Source organism: Parambassis ranga, chromosome 1 (genome assembly GCF_900634625.1).
Source record: "Parambassis ranga chromosome 1, fParRan2.1, whole genome shotgun sequence".
Classification (NCBI taxonomy): domain Eukaryota; kingdom Metazoa; phylum Chordata; class Actinopteri; family Ambassidae; genus Parambassis; species Parambassis ranga.
This window is the reverse complement of record NC_041022.1, coordinates 16,868,490-16,886,485: the sequence shown is the minus strand read 5'-3', so window position 1 is coordinate 16,886,485 and position 17,996 is coordinate 16,868,490. Positions and strand designations below refer to the sequence as shown.

General features: G+C 40.4%; 1 protein-coding gene across 1 annotated transcript; it reads left to right on the top strand.

Annotated features, from left to right (window-relative positions):
* The first annotated feature begins 275 nt into the window (after window positions 1-275).
* pik3r5 (phosphoinositide-3-kinase, regulatory subunit 5) lies at window positions 276-17,789 on the top strand. Its single transcript, XM_028413264.1, has 18 exons — window positions 276-554; window positions 7,688-7,803; window positions 9,857-9,972; window positions 10,061-10,129; window positions 10,697-10,835; window positions 11,504-11,573; window positions 11,933-12,107; window positions 12,185-12,353; window positions 12,430-12,498; window positions 12,622-13,514; window positions 13,598-13,720; window positions 13,825-13,956; window positions 14,066-14,159; window positions 14,706-14,782; window positions 15,194-15,287; window positions 15,872-15,954; window positions 16,299-16,411; window positions 16,554-17,789. The coding sequence occupies exons 1-18, from the start codon at window positions 517-519 to the stop codon at window positions 16,702-16,704; spliced, it is 2,721 nt and encodes a 906-aa protein (XP_028269065.1). The 5' UTR covers window positions 276-516; the 3' UTR covers window positions 16,705-17,789.
* Window positions 17,790-17,996: the final 207 nt, after the last annotated feature.

Genomic DNA, 17,996 nt, shown 5'->3' with positions numbered 1-17,996 from the left:
GTGACATGTATTCTTTTGTTTAGATAAAACTTGACAGTTAGAAATTCCAGGATAAAACAGTTTTTAATATTTAAGAATATAATTACCAAAGCTATAACATGCAAACAAAAAAAATGTACACACAAGTGGGAAAATGACCAAAAAAACAAACAAACATGTGGAACAGATGACTTCCTTCTCAGGGGGCCAACATCCCTTCAAAATCCACATGCAACCTTTCAAACACACAGTTACACTTCCTACCTATACACACTCACACACATCAGCGACCTCCTTCATTGTGCTCACATGCACTTCACTCATACACTTCCTGTTTGCTCTGTTGGTGAGGCACAGTGTGTATGCGGAGCGGAGAAGGCTCAGAACTCAGCAGACAGGCGGCTGATGCCACTCGTGTTTCTTCGTACTGCTCGGCTGTGCCCAGGATGTGGGTTAGTCTGTTAAATCGTGATGTGCGTGGTGAATGAATGGCAGTGACACTGAACTGGAGGCACTTTGTTTTTGGACTCTTTATACATGAACAGAGGTCATGGAGGCAGGACAGTAATCTGCAGGTAAGACAGCAAGAGAATGAATGAATGAAAGGAGAAAGTGGTATGTTTGTTGTTTTTATTGTTTTGAATGGCGGCTCAGTGAGCTTGGATGGAGAAGTCTTACAGCAGTGTCATGTGTGAAGAGAATCCGTCTTCTCTGGAAAAGTGAGTGACTCCATCTGATAGAAAGTTATGGTTCTGTGTTTGCGTTGGAATTTGCATCCAAGAATTGGTGATTTGTGAGAAAACATTTGAAGCCGGTTGGTGTTAGAGTCATTGTCATGTTCAACCTTAGAGTCCACTCTCTGTAGTCTAAAAGCCAGTCAGCATCACAGTGATGGGAATGACAGGATGTGCATTGTGACAGCCCCCCCTTCTGTCATACCAATTGAGGAACTTCTGCTTTTGTAGGCTTTATATGATTCATGCTTTTAATAAACAGAGAGGAAGTAGAGATGCAGAAACACGTGTTAGGTGCCTGGACGCATTTAAAAAATGTCTTTATAAATGGGAACAACAGCTTAAGCTTGATCTGATATAATACATCTGAATTGAATCTTTAAACATGATTTCTGTTGTTTCGTAAACAGCCTTGGGGGTGAGGAGGGTCGTTCTTCCCTCTTACTATGGCATGCATTAAATCTCTCTGTATTGATTTATTGTGATAGATGTAAAAACTGCAGGGATGACAGAAGAAAATGCTCTTACTGAAGTTTGAAGACAATCTATGAGGTCTCCACCCCACAGAAACACAGCCAACGCCTGAACTCCACATCCTTTTTACTAGAAACCAACTTCTTCTCAACCACATGTGGGTTATAGGTGTTAATTATATGAGGGCATATCAGGTTGTTTTTTATAAACTCAAATCAAGAGAGACGAAATTAGTGATTTCACGAGGTATAGATACAGATGTCAAACTGTAACATGTAGTGATCTCAATGAGAAACAATGAACATTCTTTATTTTATACTCCTTTATTAGTCTCTCACCAGTTAAAATAATTCACCGATTTATCTTTGCACTCCTGTAACACAGAGTTTAGGGGCAGTGCGCATGTTTTTTTTTCATTTTCTTCGACAACAACTGCCTTATCACATCAGATGTTTACGTTTTATCACATAGACTCACACATGTCCCTGTGAAGCCACAAATCACATATTTATCACATACAAAATAAACACAAACACAGAGAACAGTCTGTAGAATTAGTAGTTACTCTTTATGTTTGGTTCCTGTCAATACTTAAAGTTAAATGAGCAAATCGTAAGTTGCGTTTGAGACCCTTGTTTGAATTTATATGTAAGTGATCCTCTGATAAATCAACAGTCCTAACAGTGGAGGAAGAAGTGTTCCCACTCTTCTTGAAAATGTTCAATTACATCAATGCCAAATAATCCTGCATAAAAAGTCATCTTTATTGGTATAAGCAGCAACATTTGGTTCCATGGGTGATATATATGGCATCATCAGATCATTAGAGGAGCATCAGTGTTAAAAAAAACATGGAGGTGAGGCCAATATATACAGTATGCAAGCAAAGAGGAGTTGATAGATTTTACTACATGCATACATATAGTATAGTAATGTAGTAAAATGTATCAACTCCTCCTTGCTTGCATCCTGTTCGATGATGACAGACCCATCCTGCGCAACCACAGGAAGGGATCATCAAGTCTTCTGAGAAAAATTTCAATTACACAATCAGCTTGAATACAATCATCCTCTCATGTTGAGAAATAACTGTTAGGGCAGCAGGCAGCAAACTCAAAAACAAGATGTTAACCCTGTTGATCACAGAGGAGATCGTTGTTGTTTACCTCAGAGAGATACGAGGAGATGAAGCTGTCACAACATATATTTCACATTCTGCAGTCTGTTGTAGTGCAGCAGTGTTATTCACAGAATTGCTTCCTGTTTGTCTCTTTACGGCTGTGGTATCTGTAAAATCTTCATCTTCACCTTTATGGCGTGTAGTTTGAGGTCAACAGCCCCGTGTGTGCTCACACACTATACACCTGTTGTTGCAAAAAAAAAAAAAAAACATTCAGTGATGTAAGCCAAGACAAGAGAAGAAGAAAATATGTTTGCCTCACATCACACTGCAAGAAATGTAACAGCAGCATGATGCTTCCTGCTTTGAAAAAAAAATCTGCATCTTCCATTATTTTCTGGAAATAAAGCCCAAGACAGGCACTTGGTCATGTTTATGTAGCGGAGCCACCACTATGGTTGAAGTTTGCATTCACATTATCATTTGTTAATCATGTTTATTGAGGAAGTAAAGACCAAAGATGACTTTATGCTCTCTATGTGACAATGAAGACTGTGTTTTTGGTGCTGGAATTATATGTTCCTGGGCAGACTGTTGCAATCAGATGTAGACCTTCTTTGGGTCATTTTGTTTCCTAGATTCACTCAGCAGCTTTGTGATGTGCACAGGTCCACTTTTTTTCTCACCAGTAGCAGTTGTTTGAACTCAAAGGGAAGTGCTTAATTACCATAGAGCTTTGGAGTTGGACCTCTGTTATTTCCTAAAACCATAAGAGGCCAGGTCACATCCAGAAGGTCAGTGGAGAGAAAAGAAGGAGGGCTAGTAACGTCTGTGTGGGAGGCTGAGGAAGGCTGGATGTGAATATCAGACTATATCAATTCATGTAAGAATGACAGGCGCACATACTGTACACACAATTAAATACACACAGGTAACCCCCACTGACTGTGGGAGTGTATCTAAGGGTCTGATCACACCATAACAATAGAGAAGGCACCTGCTTCCTCAGCGAAGCACGGAAGCTGACTTCCTGTTAGGAAGCAGTTGGTAATGGGATCAGTGGGAGAGAGATGGGAAGCAGCCTGTGAGGAGATGGAAGGAGAGGAAAAAGAGGACAGCATGAGAAAAAGGAGACACGAAGAGGGGGAAGGGACAGCCCAGGACAGGTACAGGTTGTCTGGGGAAAACAGAGAGATAGAAGACTGTGAGAGCAAGCATGAGGAGGTTTTCTTTCACAAGACTTGAAGACGCACTGGAAAAAGCAAAGTACACTGCATGGACATGGAAGAAGAGGACAAGCTGACAGTACTGTATCTGTGCCGTTATGATTAGTTTGGATATTTCCACACCACAGAAACACTGCTTGTTATTGTCTGTCTGCTACAGGTCGTAAGCCATGAAAAAGTGGAAGTGACCTTGTTGACACTTAGGGATGTACTGCATACATCCTCTTATGAAACACCGCAGACTCATGCATTTGCAACACGACAAGTAGCTTTATGTAAACAACTGTAGTTACACTTGAGAGAGTGAATTGAATTGCTGTTTAATCTGTCATTGTATTCTGTAGAGACATCCACAATGCCCTTTGCTGTAACAGATGTAACTGTTACTTTAATAGATGTAACTTTTCATTGAACCCTGACTGGTAGTATAGGCAAGTATAGGCTAGTATAAAACAACTAACTTTGTCATTCACAACTTTCACTGCATCGTGGCTGATCACCACTGAACCCCATCCTGGATGCAGGAGTCACCGCAGCTCTAACTTATTAGTTCCTTCCACTCTAACCGGGCTTTCATCCAGCTCTGTCCAACCTCGACAATGACCGGAGCACTCAGCAGAAGTATCCAATGCACACAGCTCTATGCTTCTGCCCAGTGCCACCCGGGATACCTCTCAGACACAATACATCCCCCAGAGAGGAGGCAAAAGGGAGCTTACATGTTGGTGTTGTTTATGTCTGGTATTGTTGTTGAACAGTTACTGTTAGGAAAAGAAATGAAGTGCTGTGGGATAATTGAGTTTCATTCTTCTGGCCTCTTGAACTTGGATTTGTTTGGACTTCCTGCCCCACGTATGATGAGGTTGAGTCGGATACTTGCACAGAACTATGTGTGTGTTTGAGCTTATACTGGAAACAGAGAAATCAAGAGCTGTGTGTTCCTTGATTTTCAGTTTTTATGCTGCGATGATTGATTCTCATATCTCAGTCTTAGTGAGAAAGCGCTTAAAGATAATTCCCCAAATGCCAAACCACACTCTGTGTGTGTATGTGGTTTGGGTATTACTCATGTTGTTTGGATCTACATGGGTTTACATAGTCATAGTATGTGGACCTGTCTTCCTTATAAATGATCTAATTAATTTCTTTTTAGGGTAAAGACAAGTTTTAACTTTTAGGGTAAGGGTCGTGTCAGTGTTCTTTAAAGTCATGGAAACACGTGCGTATGTATGCATGTCAGGTACAGTTATTAGGTGAGTGGGCGTAAGAGCAGGAGTAATTCATTAAACCAATGCATTCTACAGCCATAGCCATGGCTTTCACGTGAAATGGGGAACTTGTCACATTATCAGGGGAAAGTTTGAGTAGATATATCAGGCGAAAAAGTTTTTGATGCTATTACTCATTTCTGTCTGTCGGTCTTCACTCTGTAACCAAACATGTTGCAGATTTCACAGATAAAGAGAAGGAAACTTCTTTTGAGTTGTTTACAGAAGAATCAATGATTTAAACCAAACGAAATTCATGAATGATAGCAGTAATGTTCATTACCTGTGTTGCAGCTAAAACGTGCATAATAGTCTGACCTTCTATTTAAAAAATCAAATTAATCATTTGTTTTTGAATATTTGTGTCTAATGAACTGATGAACTGCTTAATTTCTAAAATAGAAAATCTTTAAAAATGTTTGAAACTTCTTATTCTTTTAGGGAAGTAAATGTTCTGCTTGGACATTTCCCTGTATTTGCACATTTAGGCTTCATGGAAAAACTTGCGTGAGTCAAAAGAAGCTTTAAATATAGCAGCTTGATGTTTCATTAACTGAGGAGGTGTAGTGTAAATGGACTGAAAGTGGCAGATTTAGACAAACCAAACATGAACATGAATACATTTTCTGTGTGATATCCAAGTGATTTTTGGACATAAAAAGGTATTAAATTACCCTAATTGCCGTAAATACCATAAGCGGTCTTGTCCCCTTATGACATCACAAGAGGCTGAAGAGCGGAATGGCCTGTTCAGACACAACACTTGGACTCCACGTCCGCTTAGACTTGTATAATCAATCCAGCTAGAGCGGGATTCCTGCAGTGTCCCATTCTAGCTGGATTGATTTTTTCTTAATCTGAACAGAACAAATCTGGTTAAAGCCAGATTGAATTCAATCACTGAAATCTGGCTAAGGTCTGAAAGCAAATGGAGCTAGTTAATCTGTCTCGCAACATCATCCTTCCAGTGTCATGGTTATTTTCCTGTTTGTAATTTAGTTCTGGTTTTTTCTGGTGTTCGCTGCAATGTCCTGTTCTGGCTCTCTGTGTGATGTTACTTTGGTTCTGTCCTGTTCTGGCTGTTTTATTTTGAAGGTCCTGTCTCCCTTGTGTTTGCCCATGTGTTTTACTTCCCCTGTGTTCCCGCCTTTGTGATTGTTTGCCCCGCCCTAATGTGTTTCACCTGTGTCTTGTTCCATTGTCTATTTAAGACCTGTGTTCCCCTTTGGCTGTGCCGGATTGTTTCGTTACCTTTTGTTCCCCTGAGTTCTTGTAAGTTTTTAGATTGTTTCTTGGTTGGGTTTTCTTGCTTTCTTGGGTTGTACTTCTTGCAGTTGTGTTTTGTGTTTAGTTCTTTTACAATAAAACTCACCCAGTGTGCTGAATCCTGCCTGTGCTCTGAGTACTCAACAATCCTGACGCACAAAAGCTGTGTGTGAATAGCTACAAAGGAATAAACAGCACTTTGGACAGCGTTCTAGATACGTTGTGTGGTTTCTTTCGGAGAAAAAAATGAAAGAAACCATGCAACGAATCTAGATTTTACGATGCGGGCAGCAAGACACTGGATAGAGTCTGATTGAGCACAGACACATGTGTGCAATACCCAGATTAGAAAATAGGTTTGAAGATATACAGCTTAAAAACTATCTTGATTATATCCCACTCTAGCTGGATTAAGTTTCCCCACTCTGAACGGGGTCTTTGTCAAAAGAGAAAGGAAAGAAATGAGGAAGGATTTTATTTTGTAATTAAGTTTATGCAGCTTATTTGGCCTGTAGGTGGATAAATTAAAGGTGCGTTAGAATTGAAGATGCTAGAAAACAGACTGTCCTGATGAAGGTGAAAATAGTACAGTAGACGACACATTGACACGTTGACAGCTTGAATAGCAAATCCTGGAGTGCTGCAGTTACCGGCAGTGTAGAATTGGTCACTGTATCGTTTTGAACAGATCAACTTCTGTTTTTACTGAAACACTTTCATCTTACTTTAGTAAATATTTGGTTTAGACAGCAGCTTTTGAACTGCGTCAGTAAACATGTATCACCATCTGTATTATTTACCTACAAAGACATATTATTCACTACTGAATACACTAGTCTACTGGTCACACTACTGATGGGGCATCCCCTGTCTTTATTTATGCAGATTTTATGAAATGATCATAACAGAACTGAAACAGCCTGTCCTCAGTTACTGCATGAAAAACATCCAAATGTGGTGATTAATCAAGTCATGTCAAAAAAAGTGAAGTTCAACACATCCTTATGAGTCACTGCAGAAATGATGTACTTACCTTATTTTGGTCACACTGGAATTCTATAGCTGACAGTTGTCACTCAGAATTTACACAATTGTTTCAGGTCTCTGTAAATCTAATTTTAAATTTACTTTGTTCTGCTTTTCCATTTGTTGTGACCTAGATGTTTTATATTGTGAAAAAATGTGAACTTTTCTTGTTTGTGTTGCTCTCAGAGCTTGTTGAGTAATATGAGAATATCCCAAGTCCAATAGAAATATTTATCTCAAATAAAAATGAGTTGATATGAGGCAGAACAAGTCACATCTGCTGGACGTCACATGACTAAAGCCATGGCAACCTTACACAAATAACCATGTCTGGTTTTCCTGTTGCTTAGAAATATCCCTTTATGGTTTATGTACCTTCTTAGACTCATTTTCATACTTACCGGGTGATCTGCCATCATGCAAAACAGTTTTGATAACACACAAGAGCAAGTGTGTGTTTGAGTGCAAGTCAATATTATTTGCGATTACAACACCATTTGGCTATAATATTCCACAGAATGCATGCATGGGAACACAGAGTCATGGATAGTATATTGATATTTAACAGCAGCTCTCTGTCCTGCCCTTCTCCAGAACTGGAGCGGTGAAGATGCAGCACACTTCGTGTACAGAGGACCGGATCCAGCACGCTCTGGACAGGTGTCTGGACGGGCTGAGACAAAGTCCTACAGCAGCACACCATTGGAATGGTAAGAGACACATGTTTGTGTAGTTAACAGGAACTTTTCTGCAAAGAGTTTTGTAGGAATCAACAGTTTTATGACTGTAATGCATACCTTGTGTTTTTAAACTCGTTTGGTCAGACAGTGTTCTTATCTGATAGCAAAGCATGAACTTCACAGAAGTGCATCGCTCCAAATATATGTAACATCCTCTTTCTGTATGAAAGTTTGATGTTTATTTTAGTGTAGTTCTGTCTTAAAAACGAGTGCTTCTGTGTATGATGCCACACATTTTTAATATATGACTTTAAGCTCACAAAATGTAGTTAAAAAGTCAGAGTAAATTAAGTGGATTAGTGGATTATCACCACCACCATTGGACAAACCTGTGGTTTATATGAGGTCACCATTCTGCCATGGAAACATGTCAGATTTCTCAGAAATATAAACACCACTACCTACATTTGTCGAAGTGCTATTTAGAGTGTTGACTCAAACAGAATGTTTTTTCACATTTGTTCACATTAAGGCAGTATTCATGACAGACACTCTGCCAGCACCATGGTACATCTGAGCGTCTGAGCTTGTTGTTGGTGACAGTGTTGCTGTCAGCTCATCAAGGCAGCATATTATTGGCTGCTGGAGGAAGTTGTGTGAGTAAACAGCTGGGAGGAAATGGTGGCACAGACCGCAGTGTGTGAGTGAGGCATCATGAGGCAGGAGTGTGTGGTGCAGGGCGAGAAAAACAAGGCGGAAGATCAAATCAGCATCGAGTCCCTGTCCTCAACCAAAGACAGAATGACGCACAAGGCGTTCACGGCTTTGTGTCCCAACAGGCTGTTAAGATGAGATTTGCGTGTTTTAAACAAGTGAGCCTGAAGCTTCAGTTTCTCTGCCTTAATAACTGTGAAGACACAAAAATCTGAGGATGTTACCCGTGAGTGTGTTTACGCTTATGCAAACTTTTACTTGTTTGTCATAAGACTTTTATAGATAGATAATAGATGTTAGGTTTAAATAGGACTCCCTGAAACTGGCACGTTTCTTATCAGTGTTAACCTGAGTAGTCCCCACTGAATAGGTGTGATCACGATGTAGATGGCACGCTTCTTTTTTTATAGGTAGTTGCAAAAAGCAACTTCAAACCAGAATCAGAATCAGAATCGTGTTTATTGCCATGTAAGTGAAGGGGATTCACATTACTAGGAATTTGCCTTAGTGATTGGTGCATACAAAGAACATATAATAATTAACATGAAATAAGATAAAACTAAGATAAAAATTAAGGTAAATAAACTAAAGTAAGGCTAAATTGACATGGCATAACAGACATGACATAACAGACATACAATCTACAGAACAAACCAGAACAACTACTGATGAGTTCTGTGTGTTCCATTTGTGCCAAAATTATGTTGACATGCCTTATGTCTATGTCTTTGTGCCACTGTTATGTCAGTGTGAACATTATCGATTACCTTCATAGCATTCACATATGGGGTTCCATTAGTGCCAAAACTAGAGTGCCTCAGTGATGTGCTCTGAGTTACTGTGATGGTAAGAAAATAAGGTTCTTGTGAGGAGATGTTGGTTGTTTTTTGTAAGGGTGCTGAGCCTCAGAATGGTGGTTTCAGATACTATATGCACTGTATGCACTGTATGCACATGCTTTGTTCAGTTTCTATTTCACACTGTAAACTGTCATGTCTGCAAATCAGCACTCTCCTTGACAAGCCAATGTTGTAATGTTGATTTTAAAATATTTTCTAACCTTCTGAAGCTGGGGTGGTAAAAGCTTACAAGTCCAACTGAACAGCTCTGACAATGAAGCCCTGCTGTTGTTTTTTGCAGATGTGATGATGAAGGTGTTAGTTTCAGGCTTGTATGTGTTGCTGCCTGTGTCACTGTTATTGATGTTTCTGACACTGCTATGATCCTCCTGGACTTTAAAAAAGATGGATGAGCTTTCTGTGATGTCGCATGTAGTTTTTTGAAGAGCAGCGTGTGAAGATCCTCTGGGCGACCTTGTAGTCTTTTCCATGTGTATTGAACTTGTTCACATTAAACTCATGTGTTTCAGTGATGATGTGCTCAGCTGGCCAGTCTATGAACCGTTGGAGCCTGGAGGAGCTGGTGAAGAGAGACCCTGAGAACTTCCTCATCCTTTTACAGCAGATCATCAGGAAGACCAAAGAGGTGAGAAAACAAAGAACAATTGGTCAAAGTCAATACACAGTATATGTCACATCAAACAGCATCTAGTGATACTGTATCCTCTCTACAGGTCCAGGAGCAGTGTCAGTATGAACTGGTGGCTCCACTTGCCATCATGTTTTCCTCCACCTTGCTGCAGGTACGAATTGTCCAGATCAAGATGTTATCACAACATTTAGCATCACATCAGCTCTCAGAGGGTTGCACGTGCAAAAGGACAGTTAGTTCCTTAGTTAGAGTCCCAACGTGACATTGATAACGTTTGTCCACAATGACAAAAGCCTGTAACAGAACTACTATCAGGACACTTGATAATACAAATTATTTTACGAAATTGTTGTTGGTCAGCCTGCTGCTTGGAAGCAAACTTCCCCTCAATACTGGAACCACATTAATGAGTAATGTATTTATGGAAGTCTCTACCTGATGCTAGGAAATTGTTCTTTAGCAATTTATGAAACGTCTGCAGAATCCGACATTTTAAAAGTTCCAAATTGTAAAAGTTTAAATCTAAATGAACGTCTCCTCAGTCAGCTGACTGGGAAAGTCACAGAGGCAGTATTGTTTGAATGCCTGTTCAGTATAGCTGAGACTCAGACCTGCCGTTACTGTTCATCTTCACTGCCATAATGAAACACATGCAGTTTCCTTAAAGGACTCCTAAAATAAAAGCAAAATAACTCATTGATGCTTTGTATGTTTACAGACTCCGTACATTCCTCCAGACACAGAGCTGCTGGAGGAGGCCATTGAGGTGTTTTGCTGCTTCCTCACTTGGCCTGAGCCTTACTGCAGTGTGTGTAAAAAACTCCTCTCCACGCTGCAGTTGGAGATTAAGGCCCCAGGTAAATATGGTGGAATTTATTTTAATGGAAATCAGCGTCTCTGAAACTATTGTTACAGCAGTGTTTTTTCCAACTGTTGTCATTGCCCACCCCCTAGTGACAAGTTAAAGAAATGCATAATCTGCCATCTGTAGTCTGACACTTGAGCAATTACAGGATGTAGACCAGCATCAACAACAGTGACAGTGATGATAAGGTTTCAAGTTTAATGGCCACTTCTTCTTTTTAGTATGATATTGTTGAAAAGCGGATGTAGTTTCAGCCCCCCCCCCCCAAAAAAAAGCAGAAATTGCATCTTAAAGCTTACTCTGAAATGTACCAGATTGGTCAAAGGAAGTGCCGCATTGAATGACATGAATGAATTATGGTGAGTTTTGGTGAGTTAATCAGATGATTCAGTTGAATTCACATTATTGATCTAGTCTCTTCAATAAAACAGTTTAACGTTGTTTCAAACAAGATTATTTTAACAACAGGTTGTTCTAACACGGGGTTTGATTATGAGTCCAGAATGGATAAACCTAGAAAGGGAGAAGGAAAGATATCAGTTTGAATAAGATAACCAGGCTTGGGCTTCAGGGTCCCCTGAGCTCCTAGGCCCCTGGGCCCAGGTGGGTAGGTCTGTTCAGCAATCCATCCCTGTTCTAACAACCTTTTTTCCCCCACAGGAATCTCATTTCAGAGACTGGTGAGAGAAGAACAGGGACTAAACACCTCTAATCAGTGCTCAAAAACCATGTAAGTCCAGCCAAGCGGTCATTTGTTCTGCATGTACACCCCTACCTCCTCTGTACAGCTGCATGTATGCATTCTATTTTGAGTCCTGTATGTGTTATCATTGCACCTTCTGCTTTCTTGGTAAAGTTTTATCATTACGTATTAGCAGTTCAGAGTAAATTTATCTGATCAGTGTAAAAGAAAAAAAAAATAGTGCAGTGTTCTATGAATGATGTATATGTGGTTAGCACCTGCTGGACCTCAGAAAATTCCCTTTTCATTCCCCTCTCTACCCACCAAAACCACTATCACACCACTGATAGCATCCTGTGTACGTGGTTCAGACGATACCACTAATGTCCCCTGTCTGCTGCCCACAGAACTGCACTGCTGATGAACCCGGGTGAGGTTCCCGCTGACTTTCTCTCAGTGGCTGAGCAGCTCAGTCGCATTCAGCACTCGCAAAAAGAGACCTACATCACATTGATCAAACACGCCTTCCAGTCCACACTAGGCACCAAGTACCCTCTGCATAGTATCCACGGAGCCCTGCAGGTATGTGCTTTAAACTTTTATTATCATAAGTGATTATTAAACAATACATGCTGCTAAAAACTGTGTGGGTTTTCCAGGCAAAAACTGTAAGTGAACTGGGGGACATCTTCTCCTTGATAAGTGACAATTTAGACACAGCTGCTGACATGACTGACCCGTTGAAGGGTCGCAGGCATGTCATCAAAGTACTGGAGAAAGTGAGGGAGAGGATGAAAATCCCTGCGTCCAATGGAAGAAAGTCTGATGGTAAAAGACATTTATGTTGTTTATTACATGATCTTGGTTTCCAGGGTTCCTTTCACCCTTATCTGTCTTCTCTCAGGAACGCTACAGACGCTACCAGTGCCCACAGCCAAATGTTACTTGTTTCACTGGGAAAAAGATAACTTTGGTAAACAATTAAGAATAGGTTTTTTATTGATTCATGCATTATAAGCAATTAGAGAAAAATTAAGAAATTATTGTATTTCACCATGTTTATTCTCTAATTTCAACATGATCTTGATCCCTGCAGATGTTCTCAACACCCTGTTGGAGCATGAATCTGATGACTTGGCCACAAATGTGCAGTCTGCAGAGGATGAGGAGAACGATATCATTGATGATGAAGAAGATATGACAGAACCGTATGTAGAAAAACAGGAGAATGATGAAGAAAAAGAAGAACATGGATCGTCTTCTATATCCATCCTCCATAGTGGTTACAGCAACAGCCACCGTGCCTCCACCTTCTCCACCATGTCCTCTATGTCCACCACCTCCAAGGACTCCATGTTCTCCACCTTGTCTGTAGCCTCTGAGTCCTACTCTCCCTCCCTCTTCTCTGTCACTTCTGGAGCTGATAGTGACTTTTTTGAAGATTCTGATGACTGCATCTCGTCCTCTCCTGTAGCTGAAAACTGCTCGCCAAAGTCGAGCAAAGCTTCAGCTCGACTCAGCCAACAGTTCTACCGGCTGTTCAAACCTCGCAGCCCTCGGGAAATTTCTCGGGCCAAAAGTTTAGGAAACTCTGAATCAAAAGATCTTTTAGTGGTGCGACAAACCCGTTCCAACTCTCTACCACAGGAAGTCAAATTACGCTGCCCTGAGCCCAAATTTCAGCCACAAAGTCAGACTCTGAGACATGTGTGCTTCCGAAGGAGGCCTATTCTGAGCAGTGATGAGGACATTAAGAACACAACGCTGAGGGTGGTGGTGTTTGGTGCTGATCATGTGGCAGGAAAGGTGGCCCGGGCCTACAATAGCCTAAAGAAGAGGGAGAATGTGTGTCCACGTCTCAGCAGGGCCTTCAATCTCCAGTTCTACTTTGTACCTGTGAAGAGGGACTCAGCAGGACGTTCAGAAGGTCGAAAGGCTTCAAGCCCTCTGATTCAAACTGGAAATCTAAAAGGAACAGCTCTGTCTATTGTAAGCAGAATACCAACCAACCAAACTTCAGAGTTCAGTTTATAACCTTTGATCAGTTTTAAATGTTGCTTTTGCTCTAACAGGATCCTTACATGGGCACAGGGGACAGCACTAATGACATCGCCCACCTCCTTGGCATGCTGGACCCTTGGTACGAAAGAAACACCCTCAGCCTGCTTAACCTGCCTGCCAACGTCGTCTGCCAGGTACAAATTTGTCTGCTGTATAAATCCCTCTCAGCAACATCTGTGGTTTCATTCAAGCTCACGTCATCCTCTCGTGGAATTGAGTTATATAACTGTTGTTGCAGCAAACCTCAAAAACAGAGTCAGAGTCCTACGACAGTTCATATGAGCAGCGTCTACCCATCTTGGCTGATTTGGTCCTGTACTACTGTCGCTATGCTGCTCGACCAACTCTGATCCAGCTCTACCAGGCTGAGGTCAGATACACTTTCACACAAGAACTTTTGAACATTTGGAACTTAACCATAATAAGCAGTCAAGAGTCAGATTCAGGCAGTGAAAGAGGATCTGTTGTCTGTTTTGTAGTTCACACTAGCTTGTGGAGAGAGGAGGACGGAGGTGTTCGTCCACTCCCTGGAGTTGGGTCACACGGCAGGAACACGAGCCATTAAGGCCATGGGTGAGTGTGTGACACACACACACCAGACAAGAGAATTACAGTGATTTGAGCTTATTAAATTGGATAATTTAACTTGTAGTGACAATAAAAAGCAGCCATCCTAGTTCCTGACACTAAATGCCTCACTGACATACTGATATCATTTTCATGCATACATTGAAACAATGAGATTTTGTCACTGTCAACATCTGCTTGCATCTCAATTTTATCAGCTGATAGGTTGAGACTAAATTCATGGAATAGGAACATTTGTTATTTTTATATCATGATTCAGTCCACTTCTACTTTCATGTCCTCAGTACTTCTGTTATTATTATTACCTTGGAGACATACAAACCCAGAAAGCTTTTTACATGTTCATTACTCACTGCGGCAATGTGTAGTTTATTCCATTAGTCACACTACTTCAATAAAAAAAATGCAACACTGAATGCTATAAAATATTTTTCCTTCGATGGTAGTAAATGTATGCTTTATTGTAGCTTTAATCTTGTTCGGATACTTTTATGTGGATCATTACTACAGTTATGTGTTTTTTTTATTTAGGCACTGCCAGTAAAAGGTTTGGTATTGATGATGACCGAGAAGCTGTGCCTCTTACGCTGGAACTGGTTTATAACAGGGTAAGATGGTGTCTATTTTTGCTGCATTTGTTTCATAACTATACCATTTAATCTACAGGAAAAACATGGCGTTTCTTTCTGACAGTGTAGATTCTCCTCCTTTCAGCAGATTTCAGCTGGTTTTACTTACGGACACCACAGGAAATGACACAAGGTTTATATGTGCCTTGTCCTGACAAAGCCCTCATCTTTATGTTAGCTGCACAGAACAGAAAACCATTTTGATGTTATAATAGGTCTCAAACTATTATGTGTCCCTTATTTTCACAGATTTCTTTTGCCTTGTTTTCAGCCAAAATCCTTGTCTGTCTACAATTATGATCACTGCTGTTTTCTGAATTTCTGACAAACAGAATTGACCTTTACTGTTTTTCCAAAACAGCAATAATCATATCCTGCTTCTCCTTTTAGGTGGTAATTAGTGGGAGAAGTCAGTGGAAAAGGGAAACCAAAGTCTGCACTTCAGTAAACCTAATCAAAGCATGCAAGAATCCTGAGGAACTAGGTATGCAGGTCACTTCTTACACTTCTTACTCTAATTACAAGACATTTCAAGAGAACCCAGCTGACTGAGGGGTGTTTGATGGGTTTGTGTTGTATAAAAGGAGATGAGTTATGAAGCTTTCTTTACGTGCATGTGTAGTTCCGCCCTAATGATTATTTTGAGAGTTGAAGGTCAATATCTATAGTTTTGGTGAGCACTGTCTGAGAAAATGGACAGCATCAGCCTTTGTGCAGTCATCCTTAACCTCGCTCTCAGGGTTCTACAATGCAGTAGCACTACCAGCACACACAGGGGCTATTTCTGCCTTCTGGAATTTGATCCACTTTATTCATCAACTTCAGATTCACAAATTTTTCCCCAAAATTGCCATTGCCATGACGATGGACTTCAAAAAAGATGGATCCCTATGCTGTGTTAATGTCAAACACTATTTTACATTTATAGGCCTCCTACCTTGGGCCATAAACGTATCGATCACCCCTACTTCTTTGACTTTAATTATGTAAAAACTTCACATTTACATCTGGTGAGGATGTTTATATTATTGTCCATGTGTAAACATATTCCAACTCAATCTCTGTCAGATTCAAAGATGGAGTGCCTGCAGCTCACGATGACTGAGGTCCTGAAGAGACAGAGCGGTAAAGGCAAGAAGGGTTACAACCAGGTAAATCCGATGTGACAGCCTGTCTTGGTGGTTTGTGGTTAGAAAAGCACAGCAGCACATCGCATTCTCATTCTGTGTTTTAAGACGGAGACCTAAATACAGCCTCGCACAGACTCTTATTTCTCATCTCACATTTGCAATGCTTTGTGGAAAAAAAAAACCCCAAACACACAGACAAGACTTACACCTGTTTTGCTAATGTTTACCATGTCAAAAATATTGTTTGCTATGGTGTATCAACCTAGTGTGGATTTGGTGCATTGATACACACACCTCAGCGTAATAATAATTGATTTTTTTTTTTATCCCTGTGAAAGCAAGCATATTTTATTTCTCCTCTGTAGCAGCTGAGCACGACTGAGGTGAAGGTGGACAAGGTGCAGGTCAGCAGTCCAAACACAACTTTTGCCGTGTGCCTGGACCAAGATGAGAAGAAGATACTACAATGTGTCACCAGGTGCGGAATCAAGATAAGCACATGCACAGGACTTGATGTACACATGCACTATGTCTGCAAGGAAGTGCTGCACCACCCTGATCTTACCAGTGTTTCTGTAATATACGATTTTCTAACCCATGTGTCTGTCTGTCTCATTAAGGTGTGAAATATCAGTGTGCTACAAACCTGACAGCTCCACTGACTGGAGGCTAAGGAAATCCCGGACGTATGCTCAAATCCAACCTCTCAACCCCACCTTTTGCTCTTTGCTCTGTCTGCCCATAGTCACTTTTAGTGGAGCTCTTCCATGAAACTGCTGACCGCCAGAAAACAAATAAAGATTCCCTACACTGTGAATAAAACACAGCGCCTGCTCACAGAGAACTGCACAGGACGTTAAGGTGCTGCGGTTCAGTCTGCATGGTGGTGGCTTCAAAAGACTTTTTGAAACTTGACTGTTTGCACAGAAGAACTGATCACAGACCTGCACACCTGGCTTATCTGCGATTGTTGATCACACCAAAACACCCAACAAACCAAGCATAGTTCTAGTTTTCTCTGTATGACTGACTGTAATTAAGGGAACCATGAAAGTTTCATTCTTTGGGTTTCAGTTCCTCTTTCTGCATAGACAGAGGAGAATGACTTTACCCTCTGTAACACTGAATGGTAAATTGGTCAAACAGGCTAAATCCACACAATCTTTGACTGAATTGCCAAACTGAAACTGATTTTCTCTGAATCAAACAAACAGGGACACTGTACAAAGCATGGGGGTGGGGGGATTATCAGATTATGTGAAAATATCTGAGATGGGACACTATGGAATTATATAATACTGTCTGTAAATAATATATTTGTATAATATTGCATGTAGTGCTATAACTTAATTATCTCACCAGCTACAGAATTATACATTTCTCCTAAGGAGTTACACTGAAGTCTTCCCTGCAATTGTAAATATGACCAGCAGGGGACTCTGTTGACTTTTCATTTGACTTCACTTGAAGTAAAAATTACAAACTTGTTCACAATTGCAATAAAGTCTCGTTGTAATGACTTGAATATATAGAGAGTGAAAAAAATCTGGTGCTAAAATGACTCAGATGTGCATCTTTACAATGTTTTGTTTTGTTTTTTTTTTGGTATAAATGGATATTATCCTGATTCCTTGACTGAGACTGAAATTGTAGCATAGGAATATTTTCTTAGTTGAAGCACTGACACAGCAGGTTTTTAAAAAACACACTGGATTAGGTACTTTTATGTTCAGGTAAATGCAACTCAGCAATTCTGTCCTCCATGTAAAGAAAACATTGACATGTGTGAAATGCAGCCTAATGTATGCATTTTTTTGTCATTTGTGCCCAATCAATAAATAAAAATGTCAATTATGCTTGAGTAAATAAAATCATAATTACGTATTATTACAACAAACGACGTAATAGTATTCAAAATTTGTTTGATAAACCCTGATTTTATCACATTTGAAGTGGCTGTGAATGGCCTTTTTTTAAATTCTCATCATTGGTGCATGAGCATGGGATAAGGCTGTCTGATTGGTCGGTTGGTGGAGGGGGCGTGGTCACAGCAGAGTCAGCTG